We start from the raw sequence: 18,390 nt of genomic DNA, 5'->3' as shown, positions 1-18,390 counted from the left end.
AACCACACAATATGTACCGAATGAATGCAAAAGTGCACCTTCCTTTCACCATATGGAAATTAATATAAGAAATCAGATAAGGGTTTCTCATAAAAGTGTTCATTTATATAGTTGCAGCTTCCTGAAATTATATATGCTTTTCTCTTTGGCTGAAATATCCAGAGTCTATGAATATGCAGATTTTTTTTTAACACAGCTGTTTATATTCTGTAGACACTACAAGTAACGCTGCATTTAACTTCCAACAGTGCCACGAAATTCTCTTTGTTTGTGCGTGTCTGGAATGAAGATGAATTTATTTGAAAACTGCCTTTTTGGTGTCTAATTGTGCACCTTTAGCAGCGATGATGCAAGTATTAGCAAACCAAACCTTCAAATGGTCTCTAACAGATCACACATCCTTTAAAATGTGAGAGAAGTTAAATTGAGTTCCTGTCCTTTTTATTCCTGCTGTATTTCATATGAATCGAACCAGTGCTAACAATACGTTAAGTGGTATGTTTTAACCACAAGCCATTACTTTGTGGACATAGTCATTATCCGATAAAGTCCATTAGCTATAAGCTATTAGCCTGCCTGCATTATTTAGCTTGAGCTCAGAAGATGGAAATGACTCAGCCTTCTTGACAGAGAAGTCAGTCTTTATCAGCAGGACACTCTAGCGCTGAGACATGTCTTTATTGACTGCTGACCATAAATGTATGATAATAATGCTCTGTCAAGTTTATATGCTGAAAAAGGCCCATTATTCGATCCGGCTCCTAAGTAGGAGATTATTGTAGTTTGGAGCTGTCTTTTCCACAGACACTGTTAGGTTGTGTTTGTGTGTATCTCTATCTATGTGCACATCCCTGAAGCGGTGTAGGAAGAGCAAAAGGATGTATCTTTTACATCATGTCATTTCTTTATCTATCCTTTTTGACAAAAGAAGCTGAGAGAAGCACTTCTACCTCCACTCCACTGTTATCTGTCACTTCCCTGTCTGTCAGTCATGCACAGAAAAAAACCCATACATGCATGAATTTGTGCATTTGTTAGTCTAAAACTCTCTGAAAACATTGGGCGGATTAGGATTCGGATAACTTTGCAGTCTTTGCAGCCTCTCATGCTGGCTTCTCATTTTCTTAGTCAAAGTGCATCATGACGGTAGCTTGGGCTGCACAGATAACTGCCACTGGAGAAGATTGTGTTTTGCCAATCAGTCTTCTAGATGAATGATATTGCTATTCCTAGATGGTGCCGAGAACGTGCAGATATAAAAACGTGTCTGACCTCCTTTGTTTGCCCCGATGATTTATTAAAAGATAGTAAATGCAAGTATTTTTAGGTCTCTGGTGAGGGGGAGGGGGGCACACCTATCAAGCAGTAAGCAGCTGATACTGGCTGATAAGAAGTCAGTAAATTTTCTTTTGCGTACTGAAAAAAAAAATCCACTTTAAAATACATTTACTTCATTAAACAGCTCTTGGCGATAATGCTGCAGTGGTGGCGTATTAATTTTTTATTCCTACAGATAATTGCTGAAGTCTGAAGGGCTGATGACGTTAGTTTGTAGTGTCAGAACTTACGTTGTTTTCAGAAGTTGATGTTGGGTTTTATGCTGGACTATTGCTCTTGCTACTGGTGGCATTTCTCCCTTATATCACTCGACCCACTTTCTCCTGAAGGAACTCGCTCCAGCCTGCTGGGTGCATTTAACCAGGACAGGTTATTCCATATGTTTTGAACCCACCAGTGAGCAGACAGTTCTAACATCTTACAGCTAATGTGGCATGCCTGGAAGTGGAAAGGTGTACTGTATATTAGTGAAAGCCTGTTAAGTAGATTTGGAGCATTCCTGTGAACTAACAGGAACAACAAACATGACAGGAGTGCGCCTGCTTTTAATCAGACACTCCAGCAGGTGAGCATCTGCAAAAGGCATGCCATTATCAGGCACAAATCTGATAATGGCATGAATGCAATCCTTGTAATAAGTGGGAGCATAAGAAGACTACTCTGCCCCAGTAAGACATGTAAAAAAAAAGAAAAGAAAAAAAAGAAGCTAAAATAAAACACGAGATACGAGTTGTTTTCTTTTTCTTTTCTTTTTTTCTTTTGGTTTTTGTAGTGCTCCACATTTACAAGTGTCAATAGGGATTTTTCAGATCTCCTTAAGCACAAATTAGCTCAATTCATCATGTTTATACAATTTGTGGGATGTGATCAATACCAATGTCTTGACGTTGCCGGTTCCCCGGCCAACTAGGAATTTAGATGAAGAATCAAACACGAGGAAAAAAGAAATTCAAATAATTTTTCACATTAGAGCCCACATTTCTGTGCCCAGCCACAGAAGAAAAATCTAAAAGAATGACTTACTGAATAAATGCTTTGTCTTTTTATGCATGTTTCTTCTAGCTTGCTCAGGATGAGGGCAGTCCAGTGCGAGGGTTTGGCGTGGTGGAATATGAGAGCGCCGAGCAGGCAGAAGCTGTGCTGATAGAGATGGACCGAACTCTGGTGGGAGGACAGGAGGTCCGTCTGTCACTCTGTACCCCTGGCACCTCAGGGAGAAGCACCTTGGCTGCACTCATTGCTGCCCAGGGTATGGTGAGTATATTACGGAGAAAGCAGCATCACAGACGCATCACAGAGTGTACTGAAGAGAGCGCAGACGGCAGTACACGGCATTTAATGTCGCCTTCTGTTAACGCAAGAAGAGGCTAATATTAGCGGCAGCATTGGTTTAGTAGCAATCTTAACAGTTCACTAGCCACCAGTTTTAATGTAATATACACGCCCAAAGTGTTATTTAGAATAAACCCCAGCCGTACTGTATTTATTACAGACTTGAAGAATCGATGAGAGATGAATCACAATTTATTAGTGTGGATATGTCAGTATGTCACAGTTATATCTTCCACATAAAAATGTGCAAAGGTTTTCACCCAGCCCCCACATAAAAACACAATTTAAACACAAAACGACCGGCTGATTTGCAAAATGCGAGCTTTCGGTTTTTTCACGCCATTTGAAGTGTGCAGAGCTAAAGTGAACAAATTAACCTACAGAAGCTGGAAAATTTCTCTGACATTTTTTCCATCTCTAACCTGCTGCTGAGCCCACAATTATTAATCTACGGGCATGGTTTTTATCACCAAATTAAAGGAAAAATCTTTATTTTTTTTTCTTTCTACTGCATAGAGCAAGTTATCAGGGCTCTCTGGGATTTTAAACCAGGTGGAATTATAAGCTGTTTTGAAAAACAAGTGCCAAACTCAGTTCACATCACTTTTTGACACTTGGTTATAGTTACATAACATGCTGTCACCATGGCAACTAACTGCCACTTAGCTGACACAGGTGGACCGTTGAGGTGCGATGCATTTGAATTTCATCATCCGATTCGCTGATTTGACTCTCGTCTCTCCGCAGCTCAAGTCCGGCAGTAGCAGAAATCTTAGTTACTGTTAAAGCTGATTCCAGACACATCCAGGAATCAATATTTCTACCATGTTGCTTGGCTGTATTTAGACCATCATCAGCTTACCACACCCCCTAAACCTCCAAACCCACCGTCACTGTAAATGAATTGAAACATTCCCTTTGCTATTTCCTATCATAAATCCTAATATTACTTTCAAATTTTAAAACGTTATGTCACAGTAGTCTCATTTTTGTAGCATTCCCTCATACGTGGAGGACCACATGCTACAACACTGACACACTGGACTTTTCATGGAAAAACAACAAAAAAAGAGCGGATATGCTCACAGCTACTTTTCCATCTAATTGTGATGCCAGTGCCGGGTGGTTCTTGCACATCCGCTGCTGAGAAACACCGAGGTTTGACGTGGAGCACATGCACGAACACCCTCTAGCCGAGAAGGTCTTTGTAGCTGTGATACCCCTCCTACACAGAGCTGTGGTAGCAGAGAGGCACTGACATGATAATTATAGTTCTATAGACTGATTGGGCTCCTCCGCTGTCTCCCGCAGCCTGAAATAAACCAAACCACAAGCTAGTGACACACTATGACACTCATACGTGCACCCATTCAAACAGATGCACCCAGCGAACCCGCACACGGCATGTAAATACAGCGAGTGAGAGTAAGTGAGAAGTGAGAGTTCCCAAAAGGAGGAGTCCCTGCTAATCCCTGTGGGTACCTCGATTTACTACAGCTACTGAGTCCTGACAGGTTTGTGTGTACGTGGGTATGGAAGGAATCTAGGGACAGAGAAGGGAAGCGGTTAATGGCTACTTAAAGAGCGGTCCAGATGGTGTTTATTTCATGCTAGTAGACATATCGTGAATGAAATAAGCAGTCACCACCGTGACTGACTGTTTTTCACATGCAGTGCAGCAATGACTGCGTCAGAATCACTTGATTCAGAGAGTTTCGTATGTAACAAACCTCAGTCAGGTTAGTATCCTGCTATCTTGCAATCAAGAGCAAGGATTATCCAGCATTAGCAACACATAATTATTCTTGATAATGTCATTAAGACAAACACTGATGATATTTTATATCTGTTTATGTGTTTCCTGTGTAGTAGAGAGTGATAAACGAAACACATCACTACCTCGTATGTCAGCTTGTAGGTGGTTCTCTCTTTTCTCTTTTCTCAGGTTTGAGAATAATTATTGTTATCAGAATACATCAAACCTACATTTGTATAGAAGGTGAGCAGCTACCGCCTTCGCTGCGGGTGGGCGTTGGATGCGTTGGTGGAGCTGGAGGTGAGGAGCAATTTTCACAGATTCGCACCTACTAATGGCGGCTCATGCTGAAGACCTGGAGGGATCGTTGTCATAGGCTGAACGTCTACATATGTCACTTTGATGAAGAGAGATGAGTTTTCAGGGCTTTCATCAGTGTTCTCAGAGGAGCCGTAATCACGTTTTAAAATACAGGAATGATGGGACAAGATGTAAAATAGCGCTCGTCGGGAAATAGCATCTTAAAGATTTTTCATTTTACAGTATTTGAAGTTTGAAGTATGTCACGTAGGTTTTCATGAATATATTTTGTGTAATTCAAGATTCCATCAAGATTTCATCTATTGATCTTTTTATGTCTCTGAATGATATTAATATTTATTTGCAACTTGGATGCGCAACAACAAGCTGTCCGCAGGTGTCCTCTATACTTTGGATCGCCCTTATCGAGCTGTTATAAGTGCTAAATTTCCACTTTAGCTAAAAGCTGTAGTCTCTCTTTCTCTGATGGCATCACAGCTGTTGCAGAGCGTGAATTATCAGATGCACGTAAAGAGGTTATAGCTGTGACGGATGGGCTGGAAAATGTGTTTTTGAATAAATTAACAGGGGCGATTGAGGAGGAAGGAAGACATGCAATTGGTAAAAGAAACAAAAAGAGGGGGGGGGGATTTGAGGAGGAGACCAGAAAAAGGGGAAGAAAAAAAGAGGTAAGACAGAAAGAGATCCTGTGAGGACTGTGAGGTTACATTAGTGCCCCGAGGCCCCTTCAGCATTATTGCAGTGAATGTGAGCAGCTGGTAAAAGCAACATCAGATCTTCAGAAAGAGCTCGAGACCTGCTCCTGTCTACAGTTGTCTGAGGCGATTCTCTCATTTCTCCAGTTAGTGTGATGCGAGTGTGAGTGTGAACGCTGAGGACCAGATGGCCTCCTCCCTCCCTCCTTTCTTCTCCCTTCGTCCTTTTTTCCCCTTACACGATACTTCTCGCTTTCCCTTCTTCGCGGCTTCCTTACCTCCCTGGCATGTCTGTGTGTGTGTTATAGTGTGTGGGTGTGTGGCTGGATTTTGTGCCAGTAGCCAAACAGACTGATGCATGCTGACATTTTCTCCAGCAGAAAGAAAAGAAATGAGAGAGCTCTCCTCCTCCTCCTCCTTCTCTTCCCTTGAAAGACGCTGTCAGCTATGACTGGCCTTGTTCAACACATACGCGTGCGCACACACAAACAATAGTTTTCCTCACCGGAACATTCGAATACACATAGTGTACGTGTGCACTAGACTCTCCTCTTCCTTACTTGCTGACAGGACGGAGTCAAACGCAGCCCATCCCCGTCAGTAAAGCTCTCGGCTCTGGGATGCGACAGAGAGGAAACAACGTTGACTTGTGCTCAAGTCAGGCTGTAGCTCGGGGCAGGCGAAGAGGAAACATCACCATCCTTGCTAATGTTGTTTTAAATAGCCGTGTCTGTAGGGCGGCGAGCGCGTACTGCCGCCACACTGTCAGAGCTGAGGAGGATCTACCAGAGCACGGGCAGCTCCATTCGATTTGACGCAGTCTAATTCAATAGGATTTCATTTGAGTCTGTTGAATGAAATTTCCTCAGCATAATGAGTAATTGAATTCTTATTTGGGGTAATGTGCCTTACAGTAACTCCTTTGATTAAATGCAAGTCAGCAGAGAACTGTTCAGATCCAGGAAATGTAGCTTAATGTCAAATTAAATAGAAGCTTTATTGGCAATAGGAAAGAAAACAAGATTTTAAAACGACTCTGAGAAGTGTTGTGTGTGAGATAAGCTCAGCTTTAATTAAACATAATGTTCTAAAATGCACTTGGGTTAGGTTTTATACAAATATATATATGTGTGTATATGTGTGTGTGTATATATGTATGTATATACATATATATATATATATAATTTATTATAGCTGTAGTAATGCAAAACAGTCCTCGTAAATCTTACACTGGTCTTTGGTGCAGCTCCTCTAAGCCCACCCTTTATCACGTTTTTTCCTGATTGGTTGCACCTTCTAAACAGAAGGCCTAAACCGCTGGTGGGTGGGGCTTCTGTGCTCACAGCTGGAACCATGTGCCTCAGTTGAACATCCACCATTGTACATATGACAGAAGATTAGGAAAAGCAGAGCTGTTGCACTTTAAACAAATGAATTCCACAGCAGTCAGGGGTGGGGTCAGTGTGTTATTGTAGAGAAATTTGCTCTCTGCATTTTACTCATTCTAAGCAGTGTGCAGGGCTGGAGGACAAGCTCCAGCTGTAAGCCTTGGTGGAAGTTCACACTGACAGGAGAATTAACTTGGCATGAGGGCAGAAGAAACCAGACCTCCTGGAAGAAAACAGGCACAGGCCACCTAGGACTTTCTTGCTGTGAGCCAACGGTGCTTATACCTCTTTTACAACTCTGCTCTGATAAACACCAAAGGCTACACAGGCCTAAGATGGAGTCTCTTCTTTTTCTTTTTAGACTGGCAGGTCCAGTTTTCTATGAGCAATCTAGGCGATTGCATATCAAACTTCCCCCTCTCCCTTATTTTATTGCTTTCTGTCGGTACTATGATTTACTAATCATCTTTACAAATTTCAATGAAAATAATAACAGGATGATATTCTTGCGTCAGACTTATTTGTTATGTATATATTTGTGAAAGCCATGCACAAGACGCAGGATTACATTTTTAAAAAGCTGCGCTTTGATCAGATATTCTTTTGAAGTGACGTATTTAAGTTCAAGGCAGACGCTCCCAAACCGTGAGCTAAACTACATGTGTGACAGACATTTTCTGAAAGATTGTTCTTTGTGTCCGTTTCTTTTGAAACGACCGTAACGCCCTCTGAAACCTTAATAAAAATAAATAAATATTGGCCATCTCACTATAAGCTGTCATCTTGTGTCAGCACAGAATTTGATGCTGGAAAGGCAGCAGTCATGTAATGTGTCATAATGTGCGTCTTTAGCCAAGTTCCAGCACAGCAGCAGACTGTGAAAAAAGCTGTTTTTCAAATATGATACAAACTTGTGAATAAAAGTGGCCTTCCCAAGTCTCTAAAAAACATTTTTTCCTTCAGACACTTTCTCGTCCTTGTTTTTCTCCCCCGTCCTTTCTCTCCCTCCTGCTGCTGTCGTTTCCCAGCTTTGTCCTTTTATATTTTTTCTTGCCTTTTTTCTTTTGTCTCCCCTCTGCTGACATTGCAGCCATATCCTGATGATGTAAGCTAGTGTAATGATTACTTAAGCCATCAGGGGCTCCTAATGACAAGATCAAAACAGATACTGTACTCCACACATACACAGATACACACATGCACACATCTAGTCACGTGTTGTTGCACTCACTTGCTTTTTGTGTTTTTTGTTTTGTCTCCAGATTCTGAGTAACAGGAAAGGTTTGCTACCAGAACCAAACTTGGCCCAGCTGCTGACCAGTATGACGAACCCCGCTGCTCTGCAGATACTCATGAGACCGTACCACACTGGGAAAAGAGGAGGTATGCTGGATAGTCTACATTTCAAATCTGTGAAACGAAAGTATTGTACAGAAATATGTAAAAAGTATTTCTGGCTGTTCCTATGTTCCTGGTAAGTGTGTTGGCATGATGATGATTTCCTTAAAAACGTTGAGTGGGCGGGAAAATCCTGAGGATGGGGTGTCACAAAATTTACAGCCTAAAACCTGTGAATTCTTTTTCCAAAATAATTTTTAAACATTGTATGATGAAAGTTCTGTTTCTCGATTTTTTTAAAAATATATATATTTAAAAAAGAAAGGCAACATATGAGGAGTTAGAACTGGTGTTTTATTTTTTTAAGTGGTTTCTCTTTAAATATCATGCTAGCATAGCATGCTACATGCTAGCTGAGATTGTGGCAACATTGAAAAAGTTGTACAGCTGGGAAAAAAACAAAAAAACACCTAACATCTGGATAGTGGATTATCTGACAGTGAATTGGAAATCCAAGCATTGGCTCAGGAACACTGAACGCAGGCTGTGGCATCTGAAAATGAAAGTTAAAACTCTATAATGCAATTAAAAAACAAATGAACATCATCCTCCACTATAAAAGACTGAGGTGAGTTGAAGGGGAAAACTATACTTTCATCTGACCAATCAAATCTGAAAAAGACTGCTTCTTTGTAGGTGTACAGGTGCATTAGTTCACATGACATGGGTAGCTTGTACATCTGTCAAAGCCTTATTAATGCTGAAATGATATGTACAGCTTTAGAACAGCTTTTTGGTGCATACACGTTTGCTTAATGCTATAAGATGGTGCCAGATGTATCCTCCTCACATTGAACCTGCATGGCTCCACAGGGAAAGATTCCAGGTGATAAACTGGTCTGCTTGAAGTCCACAGCTGTCATTCATCTAAAAAACATTCTGGGCATTATGAAATGCCCAGAATGTTTTTAACCTGCATCAAGCAGGAATGGAAAAGCTTCAGGTCTCAGAAGCCTCTGCAGTTGGTTTACTATTTTTTCAGCTTTTTTGAAAAACCATAAAACTTAAAAATTATGGTATTTTAGCATTAAAATTTTAATTAAGAGCTTCCGCATTATGGGTGGGGGATTTTTAAGCTCATCATTTTGTCACAATATTTAAAGAATGCTATGCAGTATCAATATTTCTATCAATTTAGAAAAAGCATGCAGTTGGCAGCATTTATAAATGTAACTAGCTGATGAGCATTTTCAAATGTAAGCATGAAAATAGCCTAGGCAGTATTTTCCCCGGAAAATTTTAAGTATAAGTATAAAATAACTGCTAACACTTAATAATTATAGTAACTGAACCTTGTAACTGCTCATCTTGATGTTGGCATATGGCACTTTTATATCACATCAATAATTTATACTGGTGTTATTGTGGACGATGTCACAGGCCTATTGTGCATACTGGCAGATTAACCATGATAGGAACATAAAAGGTAATTAGCAATGCTATTAATTAAGGGCAGCTGTGGCATAAACATTCCATTGGGAGGTGGGATAACAAATGTAAGCACTATACAACAAGTCAATATGAACATTTAGACAAATATAAAATGATGAAATTGGTGATAATGATCTGGGCAGAAACTAGATCATGACTACAGGGCATGGCTGGCAATCAAAGCTCCGCTGAATGAGTCTCCCTCTGCCAGGCCCTCCTATATACTGTAATCACCTCGGCAGTGGCTTCATTATTTGATGAATGGCTAATCAGGTATTAAAATGAAATCGTGTGACATTAGGGGAAGAAATGAGAACAGGAAGGAGAGAAAATGAGAGAGGTGGGGGAGCTCTCTTAAAGAAGAGTATGCACAATTAAAGTCTAAAATTAGGATCTTGATTAAATGTTAAACTTTCTCTACTTATTCTGGAGGAAGCTACCATTAGCATTGACGCTTACATTTATTATGACCAAGGCTTGTGTTACCACGCATGCACAAAAGAAGCAGAAGAAAGGCTGTGCATCTGTGGCATGGGTGCAGATCAGTGTGATCGATTTTGTTTTTATGAATCACAAACAGGAAGTCTGTTGAATGTAGAAATTGGCATTGCACTGGATTTTGTGATGTATTTTTAAAGAAGGTGCATTAAAGAAAGCACAAATGTCTCTCCTTACAAACATGTAGTTGCCCTTAAAAAGGGTATAGAAAACTACAGGAGGTATTGCTCAAGGGGAGCAAAAGGAAACTTGTTAATGCATTACTCTGTGTGATAAGACTTCTCACTGGATGTCCTATCAAGTGGGGTGTCACTTTCACAGCGAGAGCTGGCCTTGGAGGTGTTTACTTTGAGAAGTGTACTGGACAACAAATTAATTGGAGATTGCAAATCAGAAAATAATAAGACCAAGAGCATTGCAAAAGTGATTTGCACTCAAGTCCTGAAAAGTAAATCTCTAATGCCAGGAAGAGACCATATCAGTGGATGATAAACATTAAATCATCAGGAAGTATGACTAATTAATCCTATATACTCTGCATATATACATACAAGGGCAAAAGTACTTAAGATGAAATATCTATTGGTGAGCTTAACACAAATTCATCTGCTTAATTGTTTGTCTTTTGTCAGGCCGTTACAACAACTAGATTGTTTTTACTCTTCAGCCATTCTGCTGCAGATTTGCTGCTGCACTTCCTTGTCCTATTGCATCAGCCGGTTTGGGCCAAGCTTATCTATTGGACAGATGGCCTCACATTTGACCCTAGAATATTTTGGTATATAAAGGAGTTTACATTTTTTTGTTTTTAGAGCTCTTTTTAAAATCTGTCTTCAACACCAAAATAGAAATTAAGTTTTGAGGGGAAAAAAGTTAAAGTTATGTGGGAGGTAATTTGCTTTGTGCTTGCATAATATCCCAGTATTGCTTTACTGGTGCTTGTTATAAAACAGCCAGCTGCGTGATTGCTTGAAATGTGTTGTAAATGACTGATGGATCGGTTGTCTGACTTGTAATTTCGCCTGTGTGTGCCTGTTGAGATGATGATTGATTAGTACTTTGGTGGAGACTTTAAAAAAAGCAAATCACTAATGGAGGCTCTGGTGTTTCTCTTTGTTGTTTGACTATGTTTTTAGGAAAATACGGGCGTCACACCAGCCTGCCGTTCCTCAGACCTCCCCTCACTACAGCCCTGCTCACACTGGGAAAAGCACACCAGGTCACACTAACATCTAAATCTCTGAATTGTTTAGTGTGTGTGTGTGTGCGTGCGCGTATTCTGATATCCTTTTCTTTTACCCTGCAGAATGCTATGTTTGGAAATGGACTAGTCCTCCAGAACCTTTTGCACATGCAGCTGGCACAGCAACAGCTTCTACACATCAAAGACAAACGCATCAGCAGCGTAAGACACCTGTTTGTGTGTCTGTGTGTGATGATTTGCATATGCTAGTGCTGAGGGTTAAACATAGTTGGGGGCATGTGCATATGTGCCCTTATGTTTTTATCTCCAGCACTTAATGCACGGGAAAACGAAACCACATCGAAATCATGCAACCTAATTGCTTCTCCTTTTCTGTTTAAAGTGAGACCTTGAGGTGATGAGTTTCTGTCTGTGTTTTCATTTGCATATTTTTTGTGTTGCTGAAGTGAAAGTTAAATGTCATGGGTACTGATGTTTGGAGTATTTGATGTTTTTTTTTCTTTCTTTATCTTTTTTCTTTTTTAAGCTGAATGATTGCAATGCATACTGGATTCTATCTCTACATATTTTTAAAAACTTAATCAACCCCTAACTTTAACAAGGAGGACCATTTTAAGCTTTCAATTGGCATGTCCATCCATCCATCCTCTACATGCTTATCTGGGTCCAGGTTCCAGTCTAAGCAGTTAAACCCAGTCCTATTTCCTATTGTTCACCCAGAGGGACACTGAGGTGTTTCCAAGCAAGCCCAGAGATGTAATCTCTCTAGTATGTCTTTGGTCTGCCCCAAGGCCTCTTCCCTGTAGGATATACCCAGAATATCTCACCCAGGAGGCATCCAAGTCATATGCCTGAGCAAAATAAACTGGCTCCTTTCGATATAGAGGAGTAGCAGCTCTGCTACTCCTACTTGAATGGCCAAACTCTACGGGAGAGCCCACCCACCCTTCAGAAACTCATTTGCACCCCTTGTATATGTTCTTTCAGTCACTACCCAGTTTGTGACCATATGTGCCTGTAGGGAGACTGACTGACAGGTAAAATCCGCTTTGCTCTGTCAGACTGCAAGAGATAAGAGTCTGTCCACACCTCCTCTTGCCAAGGGCAACTCCGGTTTGGAACATTAAGTCTAGCCCTTGTCCAGGAGGCTCGAGAGCCCATGTTGTACATTGAGGTGAGCCTGATGATATTTCTCAGCCTCACGTGTTAGCTTTGTCTTCTTCCCCAACCAAAGAGGTGAAGTTCCATGTCCCAAGAGTTAGTTTCATTGCTTTGTAATTGTTGTGGAATATCCAAGTATTACTATTAATTTTTATTCATTTCTTTTTTGTGAGGACATTTTAATTTAATCTCTGAAGTTGGGCATTTGAACTCTATGGGGAATGACTCGTTCTTGGTGTTGGTCTTGGAGGAACTAGAGTTCTGGGAACTTCAACGCTGGCTTCATTTTCAGTACCGGAGATTGCCACTTGGACTTTTATAAAGATGAGACTGCATATTCTGAGAAATCTGTGAGCAGGTCCTGGTAATTCTAAAACCTTTGTGGATTGGATGCTCTGGATCTGCTTTACACACCATTGTATAGCTAGCACAGCCCTCCATGGTGGATTCTGTTTGGTTTATAACGACCATCTCGCTCATGCTCTTCCAATTTTGTTTTTTATGATATTGTTCTTTGATTTTGCTTTTCTGTTCCATTTTTTTTTTTGTAATACTCTTCCTTCTCCTCTTTCATTTCCCCTTTATTAGGTCTCCAGTCTGCTCGGGGACCCGTCCAGACTGCTCATGCAGAAAGCCTTGTCTCTGCGACCTCCAGGCCTCGTGCAGCTGGGGAAAGGCCTCCTGGGAGACTCTCCTACAGGTAAACGGGTTCCATTATGTAGTGGTTTACACATTTACCTAACACGCTAAACAGCCACAATTTAAGAGTAGACACAAATCTCTGTGGGGTTGTGTCAGGAAGTGCGTCCGGTGTAAGAAATCAAAATGTTAATTACCCACTGTGGCGACCCCTTAATAGCAGGTAAATGAGTAACAAGCACCCTGATCAGATGAGTTCATTTAATTATTGCAAACAAATTAAATCACACTGAAGCATTCAGGCTTTGGTTAATACCTAATTTAGTGTTTGTTTTTGGTTTTCTTGCTCTACTACTTTTGTCTTTTTCTTGAGAGGGAGCATATTAATAGTTTAACTAACTGTGTGGCTCCAGAGTGCAGCGGTTTACACATTTGCTTGACAAGGTCTGTGAAGGTCGCTGGTTCAGACCTTATTAACATTTTAACTTGGTAGCGCTCCTACAACACCACCTTTATTTTTCCACGTACCAGTTTTCTAAAAATCAATGATTTACTGTTTACAGTGTAACCTTTTGGTCTGTTCTCTCTGCCAAATCCAGAATCTGTTCTATTTTACATGTTAATAATGAAGGCTCTAAGGTCCCAGAAAAATATTGTTCATGTTAAAGTGAAAGCCATAAATTTTGTGGGTCCTTTTCCTAATTCTGACCCGTGTGTCGGGCTTGTCCCTGTAAAGACTGCTGAATTTCGCCCAGCTGTACGTTACAGTGCGGAGCAGGAAGCTGCAGCAGATTTACAATTCAAATCTCCAGCTGAGAAAAGCTGTGTTGTTTTAAATGGAAATGATATACCGCAGACTTTTTATGTGCATAAAAACAAACAATCATGCCCATGTGCACCACTGTGAGTGTGTCCCTCTTTGATTGGATGCATGAGTTTGCAATTTTGCATACGAACGTGCGTGTCTCTTGTCGGTGCGCGTGTCTGCTGGGGAATGTTGGCTCAAGGCTTGTTAGAGCGGTTTCGTTTATTGTGCGATGGAGGCCATTTGTCACAGCAATATTGGATTTATAATAAGTGCCACTGCGTATGTTCACGTTTAGTGTGTGTGTGCATCTTTTACTTATATGTTTGTGTTTTGTTTGTTTTTTTGGCCTGTGTGCATTTGTATGGGATTATGTTGCATGTGTACATATTTGTGTTATTAAACCCTGGAGTGAGTGAAATATTGGGATTGTGGAGAGCTAAGTGGCAGGCTGTAAATAAACACGATAAGCAGTGATGTATGAGCGGGAAACTTGCTCTCAAATATTACAGCTGGCTCTGCAGAGACGGCCAGGCGGAGTTTCCAGCCGTTTGAGCGATTCGTCTGTGTCCTGAGGAGACGGAGACACTGATGGTCATCTGTGAAAGCCATTTCGCATGTTTATCTGGCATCTTTCCCAACCGTGCCTTTATTTCCCTTCATTTCATTTCCTTTTTTTCTGTATACTATGTTTTTACTTTACTGTTTCTTGAATTTCAACTTTCTGTTATCACTCACCTCTCCTTTCATTTCCTCCTGTTTTTTTGTTTTTTTTGCTTTCTTGTCATCTCCCCTTACAGAGTTGGGACAGGAGTCAGTTCCAGCATCTACCCACAATGCCACAGTAGTGGTTTCAGCAGCAGGTGTCATGCCGTACCTCCAGGGTCGGGCTGTAGGAGGAGACCTACCTAGCCACAGCACCCATTCTGTGACTACGACCCCCTCTGCTTCCTTCTCTTCTTCCTCCTCTTCTTCCTCTTCCACCTCCTGTGACAACAGGCAGCCAGCTCCTCCAGGGACGATGGTGAGCGCCCAACCGCAGGGACAGAGCTATTCCTTGGGTATAAGTAACTCGGGCCTTGGCCCGCCTCCGCCTAAACCCCCTGGAGGAGTTTACACGACAACAGGCCAGCACAACAGCTCAGACAGCTGCCCCCTGGTGAGGACACCGACCGAAAATCTGCATGCGTGAAGCAAATACAAAATACTTAGACTGTAAATAAAAGATGGCCTTCCAAGTCTGAAAGGAAGTCCAGTTATAAACCTAGACTGGGCCTGTATGTCTCATTTGATGGATGATCTAAGTAAAACATGTTCTAATCATTACACCGTTTCAGTTCTTACTTAATACAACATGATATTGATTTTTGGATGCTTTAGGGCGGAGCTACCCTGTGATTGAAAATTTGCCAAATTATGACCTTGCAGTGCTCTCGCTTACTCGGATCGTCTCCTTAATTGGATGTGTGCTTTTAAAAAGATATCAAGATGGCGACAGTCAAAATGCTCACAAAGCATTTGATGATGTCCCCTTGGCTACGTCCATCATTTATATACAGTCTTAACATTTCAAAATGTGTAATTTGACAGACTCACAAACCAGGCAGCATTACCTCTCCCTCGTTGTCAGTATTACATAATTGTCGCCTGATCAAATGTTTGGTGGAAGTTTCTAGAGATATTGGTGTAATTCTTGAATTTCTATATTTATGTGTACGTTGCTGCACAAATTAATATTTGAACTCCAACTGTGATGCAAGTTGTTGATATTTTCCGTGAAACCGATCTGTAACTTATCTCTAGAAATGCTTGTTATGGTCCTAACTCCTTCTACCCTTCAGTCTCTCTGTCTCTTGGGGGGAGGGAGTATTTATTCCTGATTAGTGTTGTCTGCTTTTAACCTCAACACACAATATCAAGGGAGCTTTTTGAATAAACAGCCTCAGTCCCTTGAGCGCTTTACCTTTGGAAAATGCCTGTAATGCAACCTGTACCCACCTGCCTGTTTTCTTTCTAAAACACCTCCCTAAATCTCCTAGACTCGGCCAGGATTAAATACAGTACGACTACACTAACATCATTATCTCTTATAAGTCTGTGTACAGAAATAATCACAGTGCCGAGGTTCTTAGGGGACACGATTCCAGTCCCAGTACTGTCTTCTCTGAAGTCCCTTTAATAGAGAGAAAGTGTAATTACTAGAGAGGACAATCCTCGCAGGTTTCCACCATCACTTTAGCTCTTCAGTAGCTCACAAAAGTCAGCTTTAGAACCTCATGTAAAGTTTGTATAATCAGTATTTTTTAGAATTTGTGTAGCACAGTATTTTTCATTAAATCCACAATGTGATACATGTTTGGAATAAAGATGAAGCAAAGTAGCTGTAATTGCCTTCAAACACCTCTAAAAACGAAAACCTGATTTTTATTTGCAGTTCCTGTTGGTGGCAGTGTGAATAATACGTTTTATATTCACCTGTCTCTCTTTAGGTAAACAGTGGACAGAGTTCTTTGTTGGGCGATCCTCCTAAAGAAGTCAGGCTGCCTTCTAATCCTTACCTAAACCTGGCAAGTGTAATGCCAGGAGTAGTTCTGCAAGGTGAGCACACGATCGCACAACAACCATAAAGTTTTTGCACCAGAGTTCACGTCCTGGCTTTTGCAGCACTTAAAAGCATTTTGTGCTCATTTATTAGTCAAGCTTTTTTATTCAAGAAGAGCAATTCAGGTCAGCCGGTGATCAATTCTACCACCTCTGTTAATCAGATCAGTTTTAAACACTAAAATGAATAAAATCAGTTGGAAACCTCATATCAGACACGTACGAAGTGTCCAAGAGCATCTCAATCATGAACAACATGAAACAGGTTCTAGATTATAATTGTCTCTATTTACTGAATTGTCTCTAATTCTTCCAATATTTAACTTATTGTGTAGAGGTGTGGGGAAATATTATAAAAATACACTAAATTACAAAAAAGGGCAGTTTGTGTGATAACCCACATCATTATGATTATTAACACATCATTTGTCGTCCATTCTCCCTTCTACTCTTCCATAGGCTCAGTGGGCAGCAAAGCCCAGGGAGGACAACCCAGCGCTGCAGTTTACAACAGCTCAGTCGCTCCTGTGGTCTCCCAGGGCTCCGGCTCCTACTCCCACAGTGCAGCAGCTACGACCGCTGCCCCGTACACCACAGATTCCTCCACTGACTACAGCCAGTACAACCAAGCATACACACAGGTGCTGCCCTACAACACATGCACGTGTGTACACACACACACAAATATGAATGCTGAATTTTGGGGTCTGTACATTCAGTTAGTGTGAACAGGCATTACTGGGCCTCAAATATGCTATTGATGCATGTGTTGCTGAGTAGATGGATGGATACACAAAGCGCGGCTGGATGGGTGCAGCAGAGACAGGATGAGCTGTAACTAGGGGAGGCAGGGTGGTGGAAGAGATGGGAATGGGTATGGATATTTGGACAGACAGAATGAGAGTGGATTTGGCAGTGAGCACTGCGTGTCTCCATCTGTCCCTGCTCTCCTTCTCACGCCTAACACTCCACTCAGAACAAGTCCCAAAGCCCTTCTACTGCTTGTTTGTCATCTTTCTTTCTTTCTTTTTTGCGCTTCTTCCTCCTCCAGCAGTAGGTGACATATCTGATGCTCGCAGCAAGTACCAAACCCCATTTGAAATGTTAATTACACTCTACTCATCCAAACAAATGAGTCATGATTAGATAACCAATAAAACGGTCGGTTTAATTTGTCTGGAAAGACAAAGACAGAGGAACGAAACGCTGGAGAGCAGGAACAATACTTAATGAGACTCATAAAATTGAAAGGTGGCAAAGAAAAAAAAACCAAAACAATCACGCAAAGACAAGAAAGCACTGTTCATGCTTGGTAATGTGTGTGTGTCGTAGGAGGCCATGCAGCAGTGGTACCAGCACTATCAGGCGGCACAAGCCCACAGCTACAGCACGGCCGCGCCACAGGACAGCACGGCCGCAGACTACAGCAAGGAGCACACTCAGGTGGCAAACACACACCTGTTTGTGACCGTGTGGGATTTGTGCCACGTGTTGTTTTTTGTTTGATCCATGTATTTCCATGTAAATGTATTTCCTTCATTTCTTCATCCTCGCATCAGAGTCCGGCCCACTTCAGTTTGCTGTAAATGTGTTCTTTGTGCAAGCAACATAAAATATTTTGCAACTAACAAAAAGTAGCTGCAGTGCTAAAAAATAAAATGAAAGGAACACTTTTCAATCAGTGCAGCATCAGGTCAGTTAAACTTCTGGGATATTGATCTGGTCAGTCGCAGAGGGGGTTGTTAATCAGTTTCAGCTCCTTTAGTGTTAATGAAATTAACAACAGGTGCACTGGAGGAGCAACAATGAGACAACTAACAAAA

The 18,390-nt window shown here is 41.3% G+C and overlaps 1 protein-coding gene across 1 annotated transcript in view; it reads left to right on the top strand.

The window, feature by feature from the left end:
• The window catches only part of raver2 (ribonucleoprotein, PTB-binding 2), a 91,275-nt gene that overhangs the window by 68,589 nt on the left and 4,296 nt on the right, over window positions 1–18,390 (top strand). The window contains exons 5-13 of the mRNA XM_085252213.1: window positions 2,401–2,592; window positions 8,093–8,213; window positions 11,294–11,376; window positions 11,464–11,562; window positions 13,111–13,222; window positions 14,767–15,125; window positions 16,456–16,564; window positions 17,027–17,208; window positions 17,900–18,010. Of these exons, the coding sequence (XP_085108339.1) occupies window positions 2,401–2,592; window positions 8,093–8,213; window positions 11,294–11,376; window positions 11,464–11,562; window positions 13,111–13,222; window positions 14,767–15,125; window positions 16,456–16,564; window positions 17,027–17,208; window positions 17,900–18,010 (1,368 nt within the window). The remainder of the gene's footprint in view (window positions 1–2,400; window positions 2,593–8,092; window positions 8,214–11,293; window positions 11,377–11,463; window positions 11,563–13,110; window positions 13,223–14,766; window positions 15,126–16,455; window positions 16,565–17,026; window positions 17,209–17,899; window positions 18,011–18,390) is intronic.

The sequence above is a fragment of the Mchenga conophoros genome, linkage group LG17 (assembly GCF_057382185.1).
Source record: "Mchenga conophoros isolate Kocher_MC1m ecotype Shallow Benthic linkage group LG17, M_conophoros_male_GT1.1, whole genome shotgun sequence".
NCBI lineage: Eukaryota > Metazoa > Chordata > Actinopteri > Cichliformes > Cichlidae > Mchenga > Mchenga conophoros.
This window is presented reverse-complemented; position numbering and strand designations above follow the sequence as displayed.